General features: G+C 52.8%; 2 protein-coding genes across 2 annotated transcripts; one reads left to right on the forward strand and one right to left on the reverse strand.

Moving 5' to 3' along the window:
* Positions 1 to 13: 13 nt before the first annotated feature.
* Positions 14 to 1,744, forward strand: MEA1 (male-enhanced antigen 1). The gene is made up of 4 exons (XM_058554344.1): positions 14 to 82; positions 578 to 855; positions 943 to 1,045; positions 1,342 to 1,744. Exons 2-4 carry the CDS (start codon positions 589 to 591, stop codon positions 1,491 to 1,493), a joined length of 522 nt encoding a protein of 173 aa, XP_058410327.1. The 5' UTR covers positions 14 to 82; positions 578 to 588; the 3' UTR covers positions 1,494 to 1,744.
* Positions 1,623 to 20,748, reverse strand: PPP2R5D (protein phosphatase 2 regulatory subunit B'delta). Its single transcript, XM_058554340.1, has 16 exons — positions 20,635 to 20,748; positions 15,901 to 15,978; positions 6,937 to 7,147; positions 6,489 to 6,688; positions 6,295 to 6,405; positions 6,070 to 6,162; positions 5,505 to 5,635; positions 5,320 to 5,379; positions 5,105 to 5,213; positions 4,834 to 4,887; positions 4,349 to 4,519; positions 4,117 to 4,244; positions 3,367 to 3,468; positions 3,196 to 3,268; positions 2,937 to 3,053; positions 1,623 to 2,786 (listed from the first exon to the last, which is right to left on the reverse strand). The coding sequence occupies exons 1-16, from the start codon at positions 20,659 to 20,661 to the stop codon at positions 2,649 to 2,651; spliced, it is 1,803 nt and encodes a 600-aa protein (XP_058410323.1). The 5' UTR covers positions 20,662 to 20,748; the 3' UTR covers positions 1,623 to 2,648.
* Positions 20,749 to 21,459: the final 711 nt, after the last annotated feature.

The raw sequence follows: 21,459 nt of genomic DNA on the forward strand, positions 1-21,459 counted from the left end.
GGCGGGGCTGGAGGACCGAGCGTCCCCGCGCGTCCTGCCCCGCCGGAAGTGAAGGCGCGGCTCGGCCGCGGGCTCGGAGCGGGTGAGGCGCGCGGGGGTACCGGCGCCGAGGGTCGGTGGGGGCGGGTAGGGGCGCCGCAGCTGGGGCCATTTGAGGGGAACCCCTGGAGCTTGAAGGGCGTTTGTCAGGCAGTACAGAGGGGACCCCTTGGGAAGGGGAAAAGGGGGCGGGTACGCCCTGTCTACGGGAGCTTGTTTGGCGATCCGGAGTTTCCAAGTCGGGGGTGAGGAGGGGGTTCTGGAAGGAGTGTCTTTGGGTACGTGGCGTGGCCTCCCGTTGGACTGTTATTAAGCATTGGCAGAGCAGAGTGGGTGGGCCTCCGTTCAAGATAAGAGCCGACTTAAGAGGTGGAGGGCCCAAGAGAACTCAGGAGAGGCTCGGGTGGGGTGGTGTGCAGGAAGCTTGGGGGCGTTTAAATGTTTTGTGGACGCAGGAGGAAACCACAAGGAACTGGATGAGAAGCTGAAGGTGGACCTGATTTCATCCGATCCCTATCCTCCCTCCCCGTTCTTGCAGCCCCTGCCCGGATGGCAGCAGTAGTTCTAGGGGGAGACACCATGGGCCCTGAGCGTATCTTCCCCAATCAGACTGAGGAACTAGGGCCGCACCAGGGCCCTACAGAAGGCACTGGGGATTGGAGCAGTGAGGAGCCTGAGGAAGAGCAGGAGGAAACAGGGGCAGGCCCAGCTGGCTACTCCTACCAGCCCCTGAACCAAGATCCTGAACAAGAGGAGGTGGAGCTGGCACCAGTAGGGGATGGAGATGTAGTTGCTGATATCCAGGATCGGATCCAGGTATGGTGGAGGAGGCATTGTTCCTGGGCAGGTGAACCTGGGATCCCTGAAGGGCTGGCCTTAACTGTCTTCTCTCTGGCTCTGCAGGCCCTGGGGCTTCATTTGCCAGACCCACCATTAGAGAGCGAGGGTGAAGATGAGGAGGGAGCTACAGCATTGAGCAACCACAGCTCTATTCCCATGGACCCAGGTAAGAGAGATCATTCTTTCATTCTGGAATAATTACAGACTGGCCAGAGCCAGAAGAGGGAAGTCACAGAGGAACACCCTGTTCCTAAAACAGCAATTTGTAATCTAAGATTTTGCAGACTTCAGAATCCAGATGAAATGCTATTCTGCTAGACTTGGAGGACGGGCAGGCTTGCCTAGAAAAAAGATGGATTTGGTGACCTTGCTGGCCCAAGGGTTCTGGGTTAATTCAAGGAGTGGGGAGGGGAGCTGGTCTCATTGTTTCTATCCCTAACTGGTCCTTGCCTATGGTTTCAGAACATGTAGAGCTGGTGAAAAGGACGATGGCTGGAGTCAGCCTGCCTGCGCCAGGGGTTCCTGCCTGGGCTCGGGAGATATCAGATGCCCAGTGGGAAGATGTGGTACAGAAGGCCCTCCAAGCCCGGCAGGCTTCCCCAGCCTGGAAGTGACCACCCTGAGAGCGGCCTTATCTCTCTGCATTCCAGGCCAGAACCAGCACCGGACTGAACACACATCCCTGGTTGTATTGTCCATCTCCATCCTCCCCACCTCCCTTTCCACATCAAGGCAAATCAGACTTCTCAGAGACCCACTTTATTCAGTTCTGTACATACGGGGACATCGGCCCAAGCCCAACCCACCTTAGCATGTATCACTCTGTGGAGAATAAAGCACCCTATGTACACAGCCAAAAGCTGCACTGCCTGTGCCCCTGGAACCTGGGTCTGGCCCTCCTCAGCCCCTTGCCCCTCCTAGGTGCCTGAAAGGGACAAGTGAGGGCCTGCCCAGCATCAGCACAAACAAAGAAATAAATAGGTGTTGAGAGGAGCTATGCTTGGGGCACTGCTCCCTGCTTCCTTCCTCCTCGCTTTGGGGACCTACAGCACAGGAAAGCAGTCAGCCGCAGGGTGGTCCCTTCCATGTCTGTGATCCCAGGGCTGCTGCTCACCAAAGGGGGCACAGGGTCGGGTGTTCATTCACCCCCTTCTCTTGGTCCATCTGGGCCCTGTATTCATCACCTACTGTCCATTTGACCTCCCACGTTGTCTTGGTCAGGCAGGGGAAAGAGGAAACAATACAACCCCATCAGCCTGCACACTGCTGGGGCTGGGGGCCTATTTGTGCTGCTGGGGGTTGGCTCCCCTCCAGCTACTCACTCCAGGGGCCAGTGGGGCTTGGCATAACTTTGGTGAGAATAATCTGCTGCTGCTCCCAAATGCTTCTGCAGGGGAGGGAGAGAAGGAAAGGCCCCTGGAGTTCAAATGAGGATGAAGGGAACGGGAGAGGAGCATATGTATTCGTCTGTTTCTCAGAGCAGCCTCAGGGGTTAGGAGCAGGAGGGGGACAGGCATCCCCGAATTGTCTGAGCACTGAGCTTCTCAGTGCTCAGCCTGTCTACTAGCCACAGGGAGGCATGAACACATTTTGGGGAGAAGAGGGACCACTCTGGGTGTCCCTGCTTCAAGTGCCGCATCCCTCTCCCTGGAGTAGCTCAAGAGGCACTGCCTTGCCCCAGGTCAGCCAGTGGGGAGCAGAGGGTGGAGGGCCAGGGCAGCGTCCCAGGGCTGAGTGGGCGGTGGCCCTGTGATGGGAAGGTGAGGGGGTCAGAGAGCCTCCTGGCTGGCAGTTAAGAACTCTTCCGCCCGCTTGTGCGCCTCCAGCGCCTTGATGGTGTACACGTCCTGGGGCAGCTCTGACTTCCGCCGAAGCAGCACTTTCTCCTTCTTGATGTCCTTTAGCATCTGTGTGTGGATACGGAAAAGGCGAGCAATGGTGACCAATTCCCAATAAATTCTATTATTTCTTCCCCTTATTCCTTGGCTCTGCTGCAGCTGTCTCCTTTCCCTTCCAGATCTTTTATTTCTGCTCCCCCTTCCTCTGTGCCCTCCCACCTGCACGGCCTCTGTCTCCACCGTCCTCTTCAGAAGCTGGATGTCCTCTGCCGTGGGGGTCTCTGTCTCCATTGAGTACACAGGAGGCAGTGGTGGAGGAGCTCGGAACATGGGATACTGAGCAAGAAAGAGGCACGGACAAGTGGTGAGAGCCACTTCAGAAGTCTGTGAACCTGTCTGCTTCATATTCTGCCTCAAACAAATCCTCCCCCAGCCCAAGATGGGCCCCTCAGTTCAGGGCAGTGGCAAAAAACCTCACCTGGGGATTAAGTCGGGCCAGCTCCTCGATCTTTTGCCACATCTCTTCCCTTTCCTTCATTCGGAACCGGCCCCTGAGGGAACAGAGAGGGGATTGGGGTTGGGCTTAAGAGAGAAGCAAAGGGGGGCTTGTGGTAGAAGGTGAAAGCCCCTCAAGTGGAGAGAGACTCACTTCTGCTTCTCTGCCTTGTATTGTTGTGTGCAGTCATCAAACAGCTTCTGATTCATCTCCATAAACAGCTTCAGGGCGTTGTAGATCAGTCCATGGATTGTCCTGCCACCAGGAAGAAAGATGAGGTAGAGGAGGCCAGAGCCTGCCCTTAGTGCCAGGACCCTAATCTGCTCTCTCCTAGGAGGTGTCTCTGCTAAGAGCTTTCTCATTTTCTGCTCCCATTGCACAAACCTCTGCACAGTATAAGCTCATCTCTGGCCAAATCATGTGACTTGAGGTTGGCATTTCAGGGTCTTTACAAATACTGGTCCACCTGTCCATCCTTCCCCACCCCCACATTTCCTACGCTCTAGCCCACACTGATGGCCTCCCAGCAGCACACTGGACCACATCTGCACCCCAGGGCACATGCTTTTAGCAGGAAAGCCTTTTTACAGCGCTGGGATTCAGCACCTACTAAGAAGATCATATCGGCTTCTCACAGCGTGGAATTAAGTCTCCAAAGCTGCAGGATATCTGACGGCAGGCAGAGATGTAATATAGGTCCCTGCTTTGCTGCCTGGTGTCACAGAGATCTCTCACACAGGGATCCTGTCTCCCAGTCAGGCCCTCAAGGGCCTATCACTGTGCAGTGGGCACCAGCCCCACTTGCTGAGCGACCAGGTAAGAGCGCTGGCTCTCTAGCTCTTCCACACCCTCACAGGTTCCAAACCCAGAGGCCCAGTGCCCAGCCCCACCCCAGCCCCCTACTTGTTCCAGTGGCTCTTGGAGTTCCTGTAGAGTGCAGGGAACATGATGGGGAGGACTCGGGCAGCATTGTCACTTATCAGGCTCATGATGTACTCATTGTTCCAGTAATAGAGAGCACGCTCTGCCACCTGGTGGGGACAGGTGGCACTCATTGGGGATATGGCTCGCTTGGCTGAAGACCCTCCTCAGTTTCTCGGAGGCAGGGGTGGGAAATGCCAAGTCTGGGTCTTACCTGGAAATGGGGGCTGGAGACACACTTGGCAAGCTGTCGGAAAAGTGGTTCCATCACTTTGCTAAACTCTGAAGGTTCAATGACATCCAGAATCTCCTCTAGCTCATTCAGGAACATCACCTCCTTGGGGCTGTGGGTCTTGGGCCAGAACTTGAGAAGTCCTACAATCACCTGTGAGAAGAGGAGGACATGGGGATACAATTCTCACTCAACACCTGCCTGGTTTTCCAGGAAGCTTTCCTGCCCTCTCTTCCCTACCCTGGTGGGCACAGCGTGGGTGGCCTCAGCTAACTGCTCATGTTTCTCTGGCCTGGATCTGTTTCCTAGGTGTATAAAGGTTTTACTTCTCCTTCAGAGAGGAAACCGTGTCACCCATTGGGCCACACCCATCCTGAGCACCTGCTTACGGCACTGCTCGATAGGTGCAGACTGGCAAGTGCTGCCGACAGGAAGAGGTGCACCCTGGGGCCCGGAAGGGGAATTACCGGCTCAGTGAGACTGCTCTCCTTCTCCAGGAATTGTACCACGCAGTATGCCAGCTACAAAAAGGTGAGGTAGAAAGGAGATGAGGTGCAGGGCCCAGGTCTCAGGTCAGAAGAGCCCAGAATGGAAGAGGAGATCTAGAGAGGAATTATCCCACCCACTCCCTCTGCCACCCCCAACCCAGCTGGAATACCTTCCCTCCCCCTCTTTTTTTTTCCCCTCCTCTTTTCTCTGCTGCCAGAGCTGGAGATCATCAGGAGGAAGGCAGCTCACCTGAGGGTGGTAGACACTCAGGGACTTGACCTTGTGAAGGGGAAGCAGGACCCGGATGAGGAACATCTTGTGCTCTTCCTTAAGGGGCAAGGCAAAGCCGTTGATGATGCTAAGAGTTAAGGGAGGTTTGTTAGGACCAAAGGGCCAGGTCCAAGCTCAATGCACCAATCCTCCCAAACTTTTTTTGCCATCTGTGCCCCCACCCCACCTCTCACCTGCCCAGGATCTCCAGGAGCTCGGCAATCCCGTTGTGATGCTCTGTCTCATAGATGAACCTGGGGCAAGAAAAGAGGCTCTCTTGACAACCCCTGAGCATTCTGCAGAGTCCCCCCTACCTCCCTTCAACATCCCACCTTAGCGGGGGCTTACTTTGCTCCTAAGCCTGGGCTCCTGGCCTCACCTGTAGAAGATGTGGTTGATCTGCCTACGGATGTAAGCTCGGAGCCCCAAAAACTTGCCATAGATGCGATGCAAGATGGTCTTGAGGAAGTCTCGCTCTCGAGGATCCTCACTGTCAAACAGGTCCAGGAGCTGGGAGCAGGTGGGAGGAAAGGCAGGCAGCAAGTGAGGCAGAAGACCCGGAGGGCCAGGGCTGGGTGACATAGGGTCCTGGCCACGGGAAGCCCAGAGGTTCTCTGGGGAAGGGGCGTAGGGCCAAGTCTCTGGAAAGCAGAGTGATTCTATTACACTGTGCTATCCAAGGTGAGGTCTGGGGAGCATGTATGCATACCCCATTGATGGGGGAGAGGTAACCATATTGCTCTTTCGTTTCCTTCCATTATGCTGGAAGCTTCTTATGGGCAGAGTGGGCTTGTGTAATCCCCCATAGTCCTCCTGTACCAGACACAGCTGAAACCCAATATATTCAGCAGAAGGAAAAAGAGCAGCTGGGACTGGAGTGAGGGGCTGTGGGGCCAGAGTTCACGGACTGGAAGGAGGGAAAGGACAGAACTTCAGGAACTCACAGCAAGAACAAACTTCTGGTCAATGTACTTCTTGGCTATGTTTGGCTGGAAATCAGGAGACTCAAGGAAACGTAAGAAAAACTCGTACACGAGCTGTGGAGGGAAAGAAGCATCACTGAGGGGGTATTCCCCAAGGACTGGGGGAGACCCCCCCACCTCTTCACTGCAGCTCTCAGAGTGCTCCATCCCCTGCAGACAGGCCAACCTGCTCCCTTGCCCCGGTACCTGGAGGTGTGGCCAGGCAGCTTCCAGGGTGGGCTCATCTTCCTCTGGGTCAAACTCGGCCCCAGTGGGATTTGATGAAGGTGGCAGCGTCCGGAAGAGGTTCACTGAAAACTGAGGGGTAGGGCCCAGGTAAAAGCCCCGTCCAGGCTTCTCTGGCCCTGGCCCTGCCTGCTTTCCCCTTTCCCGGTGCCTACCATGGTGACAGCCTCAGGGTAAATGGCCTCGGTGACAACATCGCGGCTATGGGTGATGTACTCCACCATTTCGTTGAGTCCTGCCCGCTTCACCTCCTTGAATTTGAGGTCACTGAGTGGGTCCGACACAAAGTCAAAGAGGACGCAGCACTGGCGTAGCTTCTGGATAAACAGCTCCTCCCGCTCCTGGGTTGGTGAATCTGGGAGGGGCACCCAGCAGTCAGGTTCTCCTCCCCAGTCCTTCACTGCTATGCCCTACTCCCCTTACAGGGCTTTCCCCTACCCCATCTGCTGCCATCCTGCTCCCCTGGCACCCCCAGCCCCAGTGGAACTCCGCCTCACATTCTCTAGAACTCCCATCCTCCCAAAATACCCCAAACCTCCATGCCGCCAACACCCACTGCTCCCTAGGCCTGGTGCACCAGCCCCCTCGACCTTTTCCAAGTACCCTTCAGGGCAGGAAGCTTCTGCAACTCCCGGTTCTTGCTGAGGTTGAAGCGGGAGGAGCTTTGCCGTCGCTCCTTCTTGACAATCTGAGGTCCCCCTGAGTACTTGATTTTGCTGAGCTGTGTAGGGGGTGGCGTGCTGTTGCTGGGACGCTTGTTGGATGGCAGTGGCTGAGACTGGGGTTGGGGTTGTGGCTGTGGCTGTGGCTGGGCCTGGTCAAACAAGTGATTTGTTGAAGTCCACTCTCCAAGATATGCCTTCCACCCCAGGCCTGGGCCACCATCCATCCCCTAGTCAGTTTACGCTTGTACAGGTCTGGGCGGCAAGCAGCTGTCTCCTGCCCTGAAGGAGCTAAGGCCGGGGTCAGAGATAACTAAGGGTTCTCCCTGAAAGGGAGTGGTCAAGAAGTTAGGTCTCCAAAAGTGATGCTCACTGCCTATGCATCAAGAGCCTTCAAAATGTGCATTCCAGCTCATGAACAGGCAACGCTAACTGATGGATTGATGGTAACAGAAGTCAGAAAAGGAATTATCTTGCCGGGGCTGCGGTGGCAGTGGTAGTGGTGGGGAGATGCCAGTACTGACTGAGAAGGGGCATGAGGAACGTTCAGAGTAATGGAAACATTCTAGATCTTGACCACATCTGGGAGGTGGTTCATAGCGTAAACAAACGCTAACAATTCATCGAGCAGGACACCTAAGATTACTGTACTTTACCGAATGTGTGACATTCTTCAGTTAGAAGTTCAAAGAAAGAAATTCATTCCTATGTCTCAGCAGTTTAACTATTAGAAATAAAGCTTAAGGAAAATCCTAAATATAAAAAAAGGCTTTGTGTGCACTTTTCACAGCCTTATTTATAATGGCAGATAAATAAATGGGAAATCATGGAGTTAAAATTATGTTTATAAAAACTATGTACTAAATGTAATCGTACATGGCTCAGCTGTGAAAAATATTTACACAGTCAAAGTAATTTACCCAAAATTGGTGATAAGTATTTTGAGAAGAGGGAAAATGTCTGAGCAGAGGTATAAGACACCAAGGCCTTAATTTTCCACGGTAGGAAGTCAATAGATAATATTTAAAGCACAAAAAGTAAGGGGGAAAAAAGCAGTAAAAGAATCTTATTTGGAAGTACAGAAGTCAGTCTCCAAGGAAAGAGTTAGGAGTTGAAAGTGGCTGCCACAGAGCCCAGGAGAAGAGGGGCCTGGGCAGGGCTGCCCTTATTATCTGACTTTCCGAATGATGTATATGCTATCGTGTTGATAAAAATTTAAAATAAATCAAGAAGCCTAAAACTATATAATGACAGAAAATTGCTTCCTATGCTAAGTTAAATCAGGACAATAAAAACCTGTATATGCAAAATGAGCTCACCCACGTTATAGCACATGCACAGAACCCCAAACCTGGTCAAGAAAAGGAAAGAACAAGGGCCAGCCCAGTGGCATACTGGTTAAGTTCGTGCACTCTGCTTTGGCGGCCTAGGGTTCACGGGTTCGGGTCCGAGGCACGGACCTACGCACTGTGCTGTGGCAGGCGTCCCACATATAAAGTAGAGGAAGATGGGCACGGATGTTATCCCAGGGCCAATCTTCCTCAGCAAAAAGAGGAGGAATGGCAACAGATGTTAGCTCAGGACTAATCTTCCCCACAAATAAAAAAAAAAAAAGGGAAAGAAAAAGCCCACCACTGTGTTCACGACCATCTCCCGTGGTAGCAGAGTGATAGAGGACTTTTTTGTGCTTTTCTAAATTTTCTACAAGCTGACACTGCTTTCATAATGGGAGAAATACAATTAATTTCTAAAAGCTCTCTCTTTACTTCCTCCCAGAAATGGGAGTCAGAGGACCACGAGGCCCATTTTCAGAAGTCTACACACAGGTGTTTGCAGGGCTGTCCACCCACAGGGACTGTCCAGGTAACCCCTGTAGGGAGAGGAGAGATGCTGAGCCACAGGACAGCCCTTGCCCTCACCAGAGACTGCAGCAGGACCAGAGGAGTGAGGCCACGTCCAGCTGGGTACCCACACCACAGGACAAGTTGTCCCCCCGTCCTCATACCTGCCATCCCCACCTCTCCAGCTCCCTCCACAAACTCCACTTCATACAGTAAGAATGGGAGAATCTGAAATGCTCTGGGAGACGGGAAAGGGAAGAAGACAGATATGCTGTGCTTTGCATGCTCTGAATTTTTTATAGAAACAATTATGTTGAGCTTCTGACCTATCTGGGGATCAGAGAACAGGAGAGGAGCACGGAGCCCAGTGTAGCTCATTACCGCTCAGGCCCTCTGGCCCTCTCCTCCGCCTGAAGTGACAGCCCCCGACACCAATGTGAGTAGGGGAACGCAAGGAAGTGGAGCAAGAGCAGCCGTCACACGCCTCTCCTGCCATGACTGGCACTCAGCCAGCGTGGTTTTGGCTAGACAGGGCACGGCACCCTGGAGTCTGGGGTCTCTCTTCCTGTACACGGCAGATGGATCACACCTCGGTGGAGGACAGGGGAGAGACGGAGACAGACAGAAGTTTGGGGGGCCAGAGCCTGGTGTGCGTCAGACTCTCCCCTGCTTCGGGCCTGTATTTCCCTGTTGTAGGAACAACCAAACCCTTATCTGTGCAGCTTAATGGTCAAGAGCAGACTTGAGTCCGACTGCCTGGGTTTGACTCCTGGCTCTGCCATTTATTAGCTGAGTAACCTCCAGAAAATCATATAGCCTCTCTGCGCCTCAGTTTCCTCATCTGTAAAATGGGGATGACAATAGTACCTACCTCCTAGGGTTGTAATAAAGATTTAAACGAACAGTATATGGCACACAGAAGAGTTTTATAAGCAGTAGCTTCTATTATTATTATTATTAATTATTTTCCATTCCTGGATTTTAGGAATACAGCCTGGAAATTCCTGAAATTAGCACACCTCAAATGTTCCTTAGAGTCCATTATCCTCCTTGTTTTATGTTATAATTTTATTTATTTATTGTTTTTCCCCCAAAGCCCCAGTAGATAGTTGTATGTCATAGCTGCACATCCTTCTAGTTGCTGTACGTGGGATGCGGCCTCAGCACGGCTGGAGAAGCGGTGCGTTGGTGTGCGCCGGGGATCCGAACCCGGGCTGCCAGCAGCGGAGCACGCGCACTTAACCGCTAAGCCACGGGGCCAGCCCTATCCTCCTTGTTTTAAAATGGGGGAATCCAAGAAAGCATTGCATCTTTCAAGACCCAGCTTAAGTCTCACCTTCTTCCAAAAAGCCTTCTCAGATCACTCCAGGCCTTGAGTGTCCACCCCCTCCTCTTCCTGACACTACTTATCTGTGCCATTGGCTCTGTGATCATCCCCAGTGACACCTCTTGCTTGGTCTGCTCACGTGTCATCCCCCCGCTAGATAGCAAGTCCCTTGAGAGCCAGGACCCTGGTCTGTACCCCTCTGGGTCCCCTCAGCACTAGCACCTGACAGGCATTCAACGAATATTTGCTTGGTTGATTGACTGGGAGCCAAGCTCAGGCCTCTCTCCACATGCCCTTCCCATCCTGACTCAGGAGCCCTCAGAACAGAGCCCTGTAAAGCCGCAGGAGCAGAGTGGGAGGGAGAAACAGGAGTGATACCAGGGTGAGGGGCTCAGTGGCAGCTGAGGAACAAGACTTAGGAAGAACACGTCTTTCCATCCTCCCAGATAAGACGCAGACACCCTGCACCTCCACGAACCTCATACCGAGGGGACATCAGAGAAAGGAGGCATTCTTCCCAGAAAGAGAAAAGCAAGGCCTCAATTTTCTCTGCTAACGAGGAGGGGGCTGGACTAGATCAGTGGTTTCCCAACCACTCTCCAGGTAAGGTTTCAAGAGAACAGAGGGTTGCATGGCTAAAAATCAAAGTTTAAAAAACTACCCAACGTGGGCCAGCCCGGTGGTGCAGCGGTTAAGTGTGTGCGCTCTGCTTTGGCAGCCCGGGATTCGCCAGCTCGGATCCCGGGCGTGCACTGACGCACCACTTGTCAAGTCATGCTGTGGCGGCATCCCATATAAAGTAGGGGAAGATGGGCACGGATGTTAGCCCAGGGCCAATCTTCCTCAGCAAAAAAGAGGAGGATTGGCATCGGATGTTAGCTCAGGGCTCATCTTCCTCACACACACACACAAAACCTACCCAACGAGTTGATGCCTGAGGTCCCTTCCCCTCTAGGACTGTGTTATTAAAGCAGCTGAGCGGGCTTAGCCTGCCTCACCCCCACCCCACTGGGCCACACTGGTTTTATGAGGACCATAGGCTCCCACACCCCAGACACAAGAAGCATCTGAGAGACAGCTGGTCCAGCCAGCAAAGACCCTGGCTGCCAAGCCTCGATGAGGCATCCTCTGGTCTGTTCACCCTTCGCTAGGAAACATCTTGTCAGAAGGGAGGTATGGGGATACACCAGTGACTCACTTCACATTCAACCCTTTCTCCAAAAAGCTCAGGCTTCTAATTTCTCCTCTACTGACCTGGGCTGGAGGTGGGAGGCAGGTGAGTGCCCTGGAGAACCTTCTGCAGCCATCAGAGCATGGATGGACACTGACCAAAGGACACCTGGCCAACCTGCCCGCCACTCCCTAATATGTCCTGCCTGGTCCCACTTCTGAGACTCTGTAGCAGCCATCTGCTCTGCCTGAAGTAGGAGACGCAGACACTCCTCCGCTTTTTAAACACTTCTAAACTCTCAATAGGATCCAAACTCCAAGAAGCCTTCCTAGATTCAGGCCTCCAGCAGTGAAGTGGCCCTCTGAATTTACACACTATGCTCACACTCAGGAGACCGCAACTACGCTTGCCCACTCTGAACCAATCCTGGTCCAACCTGATCCTAACACAGCCACCATTAATAGTTAAAACCATATATTTAAACATAAAGTAGAAGATAGAAATATAATTTAAGCACTCTAGAAAGTATTGTAGGGGAAAGAAGAAAGAGAAAATTAACAGTGAAAAATGCAAAGATTAATGTTACTAGCCGAATAAAGATCATTTTAGTTTAAAACCCTGAAAATCAGAGGCATTCTCTCCTACACTGACGTCTAGAGCTCTATCTAGTTGTGCTTAATTCCTTCCTTCCTCCATTTATTCAGTAACCATTGTGCTAAGCATCAGAGATTAAAAGGTGAATAAGACATGGCCGTTGCCCTCAAAGAGCTCACAGTCCAGCGGGCGAGACAGACACGAAAGCAGCCTTAGTACAAGGGAAATGCAAAAGCAGCATGAGCCACAAAGGATAAGGGAACACAGAGGGCTGAGCTGCACACTCTGCCTGAAAAATCAGGGAGGACGTCCCTGAAGAGGTGACTTTTATGCGGCTCCTAAAGGAAAAACATGAGTTTAGTTGGCAAAGAAAGAAAGGAGAGAAATAAAGCAATCAGGGCCAGTGGAATCACATCAGAAAGCCCTGAGACTTAAAAGGGCTTGTCACAGGGGCCGGCCCGGTGGCGCAAGCGGTTAAGTGCGCGCGCTCCGCTGCGGCGGCCCGGGGTTCGCTGGTTCGGATCCCGGGCGCGCACCGACGCACTGCTTGGTAAGCCATGCTGTGGCGGCGTCCCATATAAAGTGGAGGAAGATAGGCACAGATGTTAGCCCAGGGCCGTCTTCCTCAGCAAAAAAAAAAAAAAAAAGAGGAGGATTGGCGGATGTTAGCTCAGGGCTGATCTCCTCACAAAAAAAAAAAAAAAAAAAAAAAAAAAAAAAAGGGCTTGTCACATCAGAAGATGGGAAGTCTAGTGGGGCAAGAAACCAGGACATGTGCTAGAAGAGCGGGGTGAGAAGGGCCGAGAGTGTGAATTTGGATTTTAACTTGTAAGCAATGAGATGCCAACAGAGGTTTTTAAGTAGAGGGCTGATAAGACCAAAAGTGTTTTTAGGGTAACAACTCTGGCTACAAGAAGACAGGCTGAAGTGGTGGAGACTGGGATTTCTTCCTCCCTCTGTCCCCACTCCCAGAACTCAAGACAGGGCACAGCACATAAAATAGTCCATAGCATTGAATTATTTTCTTCCAAGACAGTCAGGGAGAGACCCTTGCCTACAGTGGTAATCTGACCTAATCTCTCAAGGCTCCTTTCTGTTCTAAGATTCTCCTAGAACCTTAGAGCCAGCTATTGTCACATCATTAAGAACACAGGAGAACTGGCTCCTGAGCCACACAGACCTGGATTAAATTCCAGCTCTGCTGTTTACTCGCTGAGTAAAAGCTACTTAACATCCTAAATCTCAGTTTCATCTGTAAAATGGGGATGATGATAACAGAATGAACTAAGGGGAGTGTTGTGAGGATTAAATGAGAAGATTAAAAGATGAAATGCATGCAAAGTACTTAGCACAGTGCCTGACACATAGTGTACTGGGTTGAACAGTGTCGCCCCAAAATTCATGTCAACCCAACAGCTATGAATGTGACCTTATTTGGAAATACGGTCTTTGCATATGTAATCAAGTTAAGATGAGATCATAGTGGATTAGGGCGGACCCTAAATCCAACCTGACTGGTGTCCTTATACCAAGAGGAAAATTTGGACACAGAGACACACAGGGGAGAATGCCCTGTGAAGATGGAGGCAGAGATTGGAGTGATACATCTACAAGCCAAGGAGTGCCAAAGACTGTCGAAAGCCACCAGAAGCTAGAGAGGGGCATGGGACAGATTCTTCCCTAGAACTTCAGAGGGACATGGCCTGCCAAGACCTTGATTTCAGACTTCTGGCCTCCAGAACTGCGAGAGAATAAACTTCTGTTATTTTAAGCCACCCAGTTTGTGGTAATTTGTTATGGCTGGTCTGGGAAACTAATACACATGTAACTGCTCAATAAAATAAATGTTGCTTGTAATTATTAGGATGAACTGGAAAGATTCTGGCAATTGCTTGATATGGTAAATTTGGCTGTAAGAGCCCCAAATTCTGGACTAGGAAAAGGGCAAGACAAGGACTGTGCCAAACAGCTTTTGATGACTGGGGCCTCACAGCCTGGCCCCCAACTTTTCCACTGTCCCTCTGCCTGGGGCCACATGGGTGCATTTCTGGAAAATCACGGAGCAGAATTCCTGCAGCTCCCTCATACAGGTGAGCCCTGAGCCATGTGTCACAAAACAGAGCCCAAGGTGAATGGAACACTCTCCTTTCCCGGAGGGCTTGATATTGACCCATTGTCTTTAAAATGGGTCAGAAAGGCAGTAGAGAAATCCTAGCAGCTGGTCTGTTTGGGCCTTCATTTTCCCACCTCTGAAAGGAGAGGGTTAGACTCTAAGGTTCCTTCCAGCTCTAATTTGAAGTTGGTTTGTCTGCTCCTTTACTCATTCACTCACTAATGCATTCAAATGCTGGCACCTCTGGTGTGCCAGGCCCTTGGGCATTACACGAGCCTCACAGAGCTCCCGTGCTAACACAGGAGACAACTGATACCAATGAATTCACACGGAATTGTTTCATTACAGCTATGTTTACATGCTGCTGGGGAGTGGTACTGGGTGCCAGAAGAGCAAATAGCAGGAGCCCCGATGACGTCCTGGGGATGGGGGTTTGGGGTCAAAGACGGCCGCTTTCGGGACAGGACACCCAATCCATCTAGTAACTGAACAAGCAGGGGTTAGTCAGGCAAAAGGCGGGAGTGGCCCCCTATCTATTCCTTTCTGTCCCTTTAAATCCTGTTTCTAAGTCTCTCTTGCTGCTCTGAATGTCAGTTGCCAACTCCCAACCACGTTCCCTGGGGGTCCCACAGATGTCATCATTTCTGAAGGGGAGACTGAGCCCGGAGGGAGCGTTCCCCAGAAGCATTTACTGATGATCCATATGAACCGAGTGCATGAGGACACAGGTGTGAGGAAGAAGCAATAACACGCAGCTCCTTCCCTCCGAGTTCACAGTCCGCTGGAGAGAAACACATATGGGAACAAACAGTTACAACACCGAGGGATAAGGACTATTGCAGAGATGTGTACAGATTACCGTGTAAGTGCAGAGGAGGGAGGAATTTACCTTCTATGGTCCTCAACTCCCAGGTCTGTAAAATGGGGAAAACCTACCCTGCTCCTTCCAATGACTCAAGTGAGGCCTAAAACGATGGTCACAGGTGTGAAAAGTGCTGGGAGCTCTTTAGAGGTGATAGGGACCAGAAGTACCCAGAAAAATCTAAATGCACAGTTAATCCCAAACACTTGTTAATCGATCTCTTCTCCCCAAAAAACCACAAGACCTGCCCATAATTTGAGAGCTCTGTTTCCTGTTCTCTTCCATCCCTCTGAACAGTTTAGAATGGGAGGGAGGAAGCAGAGAAACCAAGGATCACCAGCTTCTGGGTAATACAGGCACTTGTTCAACATGTTCACAGGATCATTCGCCATCCTGAGCATCCCACTGAGTGCACTCCCAAACTTGCATGGACATAGCCTGGACTTCTGTAAGTCCCTCCACCCGCCAGTCCTCTCTCCATTTGCCATTTATTGCTTGATAGCCCTAGGTTGCAAAGCTGCACTGACCTCTGCTCACGACTGCCCTTCAGCAGCTCCCGTCCGATCCGGACCAAGGGCAGTGGACCCAGCCCTACCCGACTCAGGACATCAGCCTCTCCCCACCCCCGCCTCACCCACAGCCATGCTGAAGCCACTCACCATGGCACTGAGCACCCAGGTGCTTTTTCCCTTCTCCCCAGGATGCAACACTCCTAGCTTTTTGCCCTAAGAAAAAAGGAATTCTCAACACTCGAAGTTGGTGGACAGAGAAACGACTTGCACAGGAATTCCTGAGGAGTCTGAAGAACCGGAGAGCTATACCAGCCAAAGGGAAAGCCTGCCTGAGGGCAGCCTGGATGGGCTGCCCCGCTCCCTCCCAGGTGTGGAAGCCTTCTTCCCTTCTGCTTGGATAACTTCTGGGCCCCTCACCCCACTAGTCATCAAGCAGCTGGAGCTGGTGACTGCACTCTAACTGAGGCTGTGCCCACGTTCGTTACCTCCTCGGCGCTCTCGCCTCCACCATCCTTGCCCGAGCTGCTGGGCTTGGCCGTGCCTTTGGCAAGCTTGGGGGGCTCCTGAAGGGAGAAGATGGAGGGAGAGTTAGCAGATGCCAGGGGAAGGGAGGAGGCCTCATCTGGACCCCACAGGTCCTTGCCCTCATTACTCTCTGTCCAACTGAATCAATCAATCAATCAGAACCACTAAGCACCTACGTTGTACCCAGTCCCGGGGGGGGGGGGTTGGGGTACACAAAGGGAGATTCAGTCCCTCCAAGGAGTTTAGAATCTGGTTAGGAAGACATCTCTAACACACCGTAATTAAGCATGATAATGCTCCTTCCCTTCACAAGGCTGGTGTACAATTTAGGGCCTGGGAGGGCCTCTGTCAAGGAAGAACCAGGGTGAGGAGTCTTAAGGGAAAAGCATCATGGATCAAGCTGCTCATACTGGCTTCTGTCTAAGTGGGCATAGAGGGTACCTGAGGCTCTCATGCTGGAGGGGAGGGAGTCACCACTCTCCCCCAAAGGCCATCTGGCAAGACCTGGAGGCATTTTTTGGAAGTCACAAATAGCACTCAGACTAGGGGGTGCTACTGGCATAATCAACGGCCCAGGGATGACAACAGGTATAGGAATTGCCCCAAGAAGGCCTCGGTGGACAAGCACAGGGACAGGGATGGGGGTAAGGCCCTGAAGTGCTACAAGGAGTGAGCACTGGTCCCAAGCCTCCCTCAGGAACCTGGCCACTGGCTCAGAGCCCTGCCTGCCAGCATCTCTTCCTATGCTTCAGGCCAAAAAAAGCAACTGCCCAGGGAGAGGATGGGGAAAATGTGAAAAAGACTTGGGATTTAGGTCTGAGTGCAAGCTCAACACAAATCATCCGTGCGCAGTGGGCTGCCACGCAGCTCACATGACCTTTCGTCCAGTGAACAGACCTATTCGGACTGCTTGGCACTGGGGAACATGGAAGTGCCCTGTGCTTGGCACTGACGGGGCCACTCTGGAGGATCTGGTTCAGTCGTGAGCATCACACTTTGGGAGAGACAAAGACAAATCCTAGGATTTCTTCTGGGGAGAAATACAACCCATCCTGGGAGTGGATTCAAAAGCGTGCCCTGAGAGCAACAGCTGCAGGAACTGGGATAGTTAACAATGGAAGGGAGGAGTCATGGCCGTGGGGAAGCAACAGGGATCTTTACAAATAAATGAAGGGCTGCCGTGTGGGCTAAAGATGCAACTTGCTCTTTGTAGATCCAGAGGCCCAAGAGCCATGGGCTGAAGTGGCAGCAAGACAGGCTGAGGCTCCAAACAAGGAAGGATTTTCTCCCGGAGCAGCTACACAGAAACTGGCTGCAAGCTCCCCAACCCCGAGAGCATTCAAGCAGAGGAGCATTCATGCCTCCTCCAAGGCATGCTGTGGAAGGGATTCAAGCCTGAAATGAAGGCTGGATTGGAGGACCTTGGAAATCACTTCCAGCTCTGAGATTCTGCAACTCAACAGCACCTGAGCCCCTTCAGTGAGAAGTGTTAAATCAAGTGATTGTGACTATGGGGGCAAAAAGACTTCAGGGAGAAGAGAGCTCTGTGTGGGCTGGAGTAGAGGGAAGGCTTCCTGGGGGCGGGGAGGGAGGAAGCCATACCCAGGTGTGGAGCAGCTCCTGGCAGTTGCACCGACAGGAAGGAGCTCTTTCTTTGGGCTGAGCACTCTCCCACTGCCTACTGACCAGGCTGGGCACACTGACCCTTGCCACGGGGCCAGGGAGTGGCTCAGAGTGTGGCGTGGAGAAGAAAAGGATGAGGGGGCTGCAGGCAGGACACAACGCTGCACACACCCCAGATGTGGGCCTCTCGGACAAAGCTGACCTATCTTCGTACAGGTCTCATCTCTCTACTTGATTATAAGCTCCTTATTCTTTCTTGTAGCCCTCCGCCCACCCTGCAGCACTCAGACATATCTCTCGGGGAATGCGCCTAAGAGAAAGCCCAGTTGCCTGGGTGTGTGAGGGTGTGTGTGAGCATGAGGACACCAGGCCCACTGCCCTTGCTTCTTGGCTCCTGCAGAACAGGTGAAGTGCACAAACTTCAGCCCGGCCCAGCACTCAAGTGCTGCATGGCACTATGGTTGGAGCCAGCATTGTGTTTTGGGCCCTACTCTTACTAGCTACATAATCCTGGGCAAGTTAACTCACCTCTCTGAGCCTCAGTTTCCTCATCTATTAAGTGATGACAATCATGGTACCTAATTCCCTTTAGCACAGTGTCTGGCACATGAAAACCCTAATCTTAGTCAATGTTATTACTATTATTATGAACAAGAAGAAAGTGGGAGGGAGCAGGAACCTAAACAAGACAAGTCTCAGATCAGAACATGAGGGAAGAGGAGGGATGCAAATCCCCCAAGGGACTGACTCAGCACCCATCCATTGAGCGCCTACTGTGTGCAAGGGAGATGCCAAACCAAAATGAAGCTTAGTTATTATCTCAAAGGGGAAGAAAAGACGTGTCCACAATTAATTCCAGTCCAAGGGAACACAAAAGGGCCATAAGTGACCTACCAAGTGTTCTGCAAATCCAGGGGAGGAGGGAGACCTCACCTCCCCACTGAGGGTTTGGGAAAGGCTTCAGGGAGGAGGCCATGAAGGATGGCCAGGATTGGGACCAGCAGAGATGGAGAAAGGGGAGAGGTGATGGGTGAGGAATCAAGATCCTCCACCCACACCTCCTCTCTGCCCCCACCACACCCAGGCAAACTTCAGTCCCATTGTCACCTCCCTCCCCCTCCAGACTTGCCGATCACTGAAGTAGGTCAAATGCCACTGAAAATCAAAAGCAGAAAGTTAAACCTTAAAGGGGATCAGAGATGCCCCATGCACCCAGATCCTTCCAGTATTCTTTCCTAACCAAATACTTACACCTGTGGTCCTAGCAAGTCTATTTATGAATTTTTCTTCTTCTTCTCAATCATCTAGCAGAAAAGGCTTTCTGTGGACAGGATAGTACCTGTTCTATCAGACTATACACTACACATGGGTGGGGACCTCACCAGCCTCCCCTGAATTCCATGCCCCTCCACACTCCATGAAGGAACCCCTTAGCCCCTGGTGTGGCTGACTCGTGTGTGCATCATCTACAGCTAAGCTGCCCAAACCACCTCAGCATGCCCACTCCCCAAGGACACACAAACCCGCCCAGCTCAGCACCCCAGGAGGTTCAGTGCCTAGTATACCATCACCAACCCTACACTCAGAACCTTGGGCCCTGAGAGTTTATGGGGACAACCCAGAACCAGAGCTGCCTGGCGAATCTCCAACAGCCCAGGATAAAGAGTTTAATGATAAAGTCAGAGATGGCAGCCCAGTAACCCAGCCAGTCAGAGGGCAAATGAAAGCAAGACACCTCTGGGGTCATAAAATGGGTGAGCAGAACACCGGGTCAGAGCCAGCCCCCACCACGAGGGGCCAGCCCTAGGAGAAGAGAAGCTGGGGGAGGCTGGGACTAGTATCCTAGCATCCTCTGTTTGAGTCTCTACCTCAAAAGAACCACACCTCTGAGTCAGACCTCAGCAACAGCAGGAAAGAGGGCAGGGATGAAGAGAAAGGCAGGGATGAAGAACAGGGGAAGGCAGTACCGAGGTAGAAGAGGAGGGCGAAAGAAGCCAACATCAAGAACGGCCTGTATCAGGACACCATGACAAAAGCAAGAGTGTCCAGGGGTGGCTGGCCTATGGGGTAAGAAGAAAAACTAATCTGACAGTGAGGGCCGATTCCCAATTTGAGGATAGTGTGGCCCAGGAAAGACAGAAATCCAGCACTTGTGCAAAAAAGGAAAGATGCAGAGGTTATCCTAAGATTAGGAATGAGGGGAGGAGCCTGCTCAGATTAGGAAAGGTGACAGGTTTAGGATGAACCTGGATGCCTGTTAGGGGGGGCTTTGGTACAGAGGAGGCCTTTAAATCAGGAGACCTGATATTGCACTGGGCCTCCATCAGGCTGTGTGACCTTGGCCAAGTCCCTTCCCCTGTCAGGGCCTCAGTCTCCTCATCTGTCTCACTAGGGATTGCACTGAACGCGCTCAGAGGTGCCTGCCAGTACCGTCGTTCTGAGGTTCCATGGGCAGAAGGGAGGGCTCCGTCCTGGCTTACAAGTTTGTGTGTGAAGGAAGAACTAGAGGGAGGGGCCTAGGCCAGATTCGGCGGAGGAGAGAGCGAGCAGAGCTGTTCTAGGTCAGGGAGCTTGGCGGGGAGGGAGAAGAGGCTGGAGAGGACGGTGGAGAAGCCCGGCCCAGGCCCAGGCGGGTGAGAAGAGGAGGGAAGGGGCCGCGCGGGTAGTGGGGTGTAGTTCTGGAGGGAGGTGCTGTCTCAGATGAGGGGCTGTCCCAAACGGGCAAACGGGTGGGGGATGGGGGGAGTGGCTGGGGGCGAAAAAGCAGGAGACTGACCTGGGAGTGGGGCAGATCTGGAGGAAGGAGGTTACTCTGGGCCGGGGGTAGGTGGAGGGAGGAAAGGAGGGAGGTGTATGTGGGGGGACTCTACCCTGAGCGAGGTGACGGAGCCTTCCCAGCTGCGGCACAGCCTAGGGGTGCGACCAGCAGCGGGGCGGAGGGCTGGCCCCGCGAGTCCTGCGGGGGCCGGACGGGAGGGTCAGTCTGGGGCTGTCCCGGGCCTGGCTCGGGCCCCTCCCAGAGCTCCGCGCAGGCCCCAAGGCGGAGGCGCGGGGAAAAGGGCCACGCTCACCTTCTCCTTCTTCAGTTTATAGGGCATCTCGGCCCGTCCGGACCCGGCCCGGCTCCTGCGGCCCCGCTCCGGCTGCGGCTTTGCTCGGCCACACTCGGCCCGCTCGGCGTCTCTCCGCCGCCGCCTGCGCGCTGCGCCCGGGTCGAGTGGTGTCTGCGCCTCCAATTGGCCCGAACTCTTACAAACCTGCCTGACAACCGGGCGCCGCCTCCTCGGATTGGTCATTGGAGCCAAGCTGCTTCCTTTTTTTCTCATTGGAAAGGAAGAGTACAAACCGCCAGGGTTCGGCTCCCCGAATTGGCTGAAGTGGGAGGTCCCGCCCTAAGTGGGTCGAGCTTAGCGAAGGAGGCGGGGGTAAGGGGAAGCCCCAGTTTAGCCCAGAGTGCCGCACTCCGGCGTCTGTTGTGCGTCGGCTTCGGCCATTCTTCGCGGCACGTTGTCTTCTCAAGTGGCTCTGACCCTTTTCCCCCTCTGCTAGTCCGCCCAGTCCGAACGGAAGGAAAGAAGCCCTAAAATGAAGGGTACCTTTCTTCATCGGGGTAACGTAGCGCTAATTATAAGCAAAATTGATTGAAATTGCTCCCCAGAGTCCTCGAGGGCATCCGTTTCCTAAGACACGGCTTGCAGAGGATCAAAGGCGAAGCCTAGCAGGCAGGGACCTGGGTGAAATGAACTGAGAATCCAGGGTTTGTTGCAACTTTGGAAAGAGGGTCCCGTTCCTACTGCAAGTGTCCTGGGGTTGGGAACCAGCTCGACTTGAGCACTTGAGAACGCAATGGAAAGCTACCTCATTGCTGAGTGTCTGGGGAAATACACGCCTTACTC

This window comes from Diceros bicornis, chromosome 14, assembly GCF_020826845.1.
Source record: "Diceros bicornis minor isolate mBicDic1 chromosome 14, mDicBic1.mat.cur, whole genome shotgun sequence".
In the NCBI taxonomy this organism is placed as follows: Eukaryota; Metazoa; Chordata; class Mammalia; order Perissodactyla; family Rhinocerotidae; genus Diceros; species Diceros bicornis.

Coding starts and splice junctions, on each gene's coding strand:
- MEA1 (XM_058554344.1), top strand. CDS start 589: ATGGCAGCAGTAGTTCTAGGGGGAGACACCATGGGCCCTGAGCGTATC. Junction 856..942: donor ATATCCAGGATCGGATCCAG/GTATGGTGGAGG, acceptor CTGGCTCTGCAG/GCCCTGGGGCTTCATTTGCC. Junction 1,046..1,341: donor CTCTATTCCCATGGACCCAG/GTAAGAGAGATC, acceptor CTATGGTTTCAG/AACATGTAGAGCTGGTGAAA.
- PPP2R5D (XM_058554340.1), bottom strand. CDS start 20,661: ATGCCCTATAAACTGAAGAAGGAGAAG. Junction 6,406..6,488: donor ACCCTGAGGCTGTCACCATG/GTAGGCACCGGG, acceptor CCTACCCCTCAG/TTTTCAGTGAACCTCTTCCG. Junction 5,636..6,069: donor ACCAGAAGTTTGTTCTTGCT/GTGAGTTCCTGA, acceptor ACCTGCTCCCAG/CTCCTGGACCTGTTTGACAG.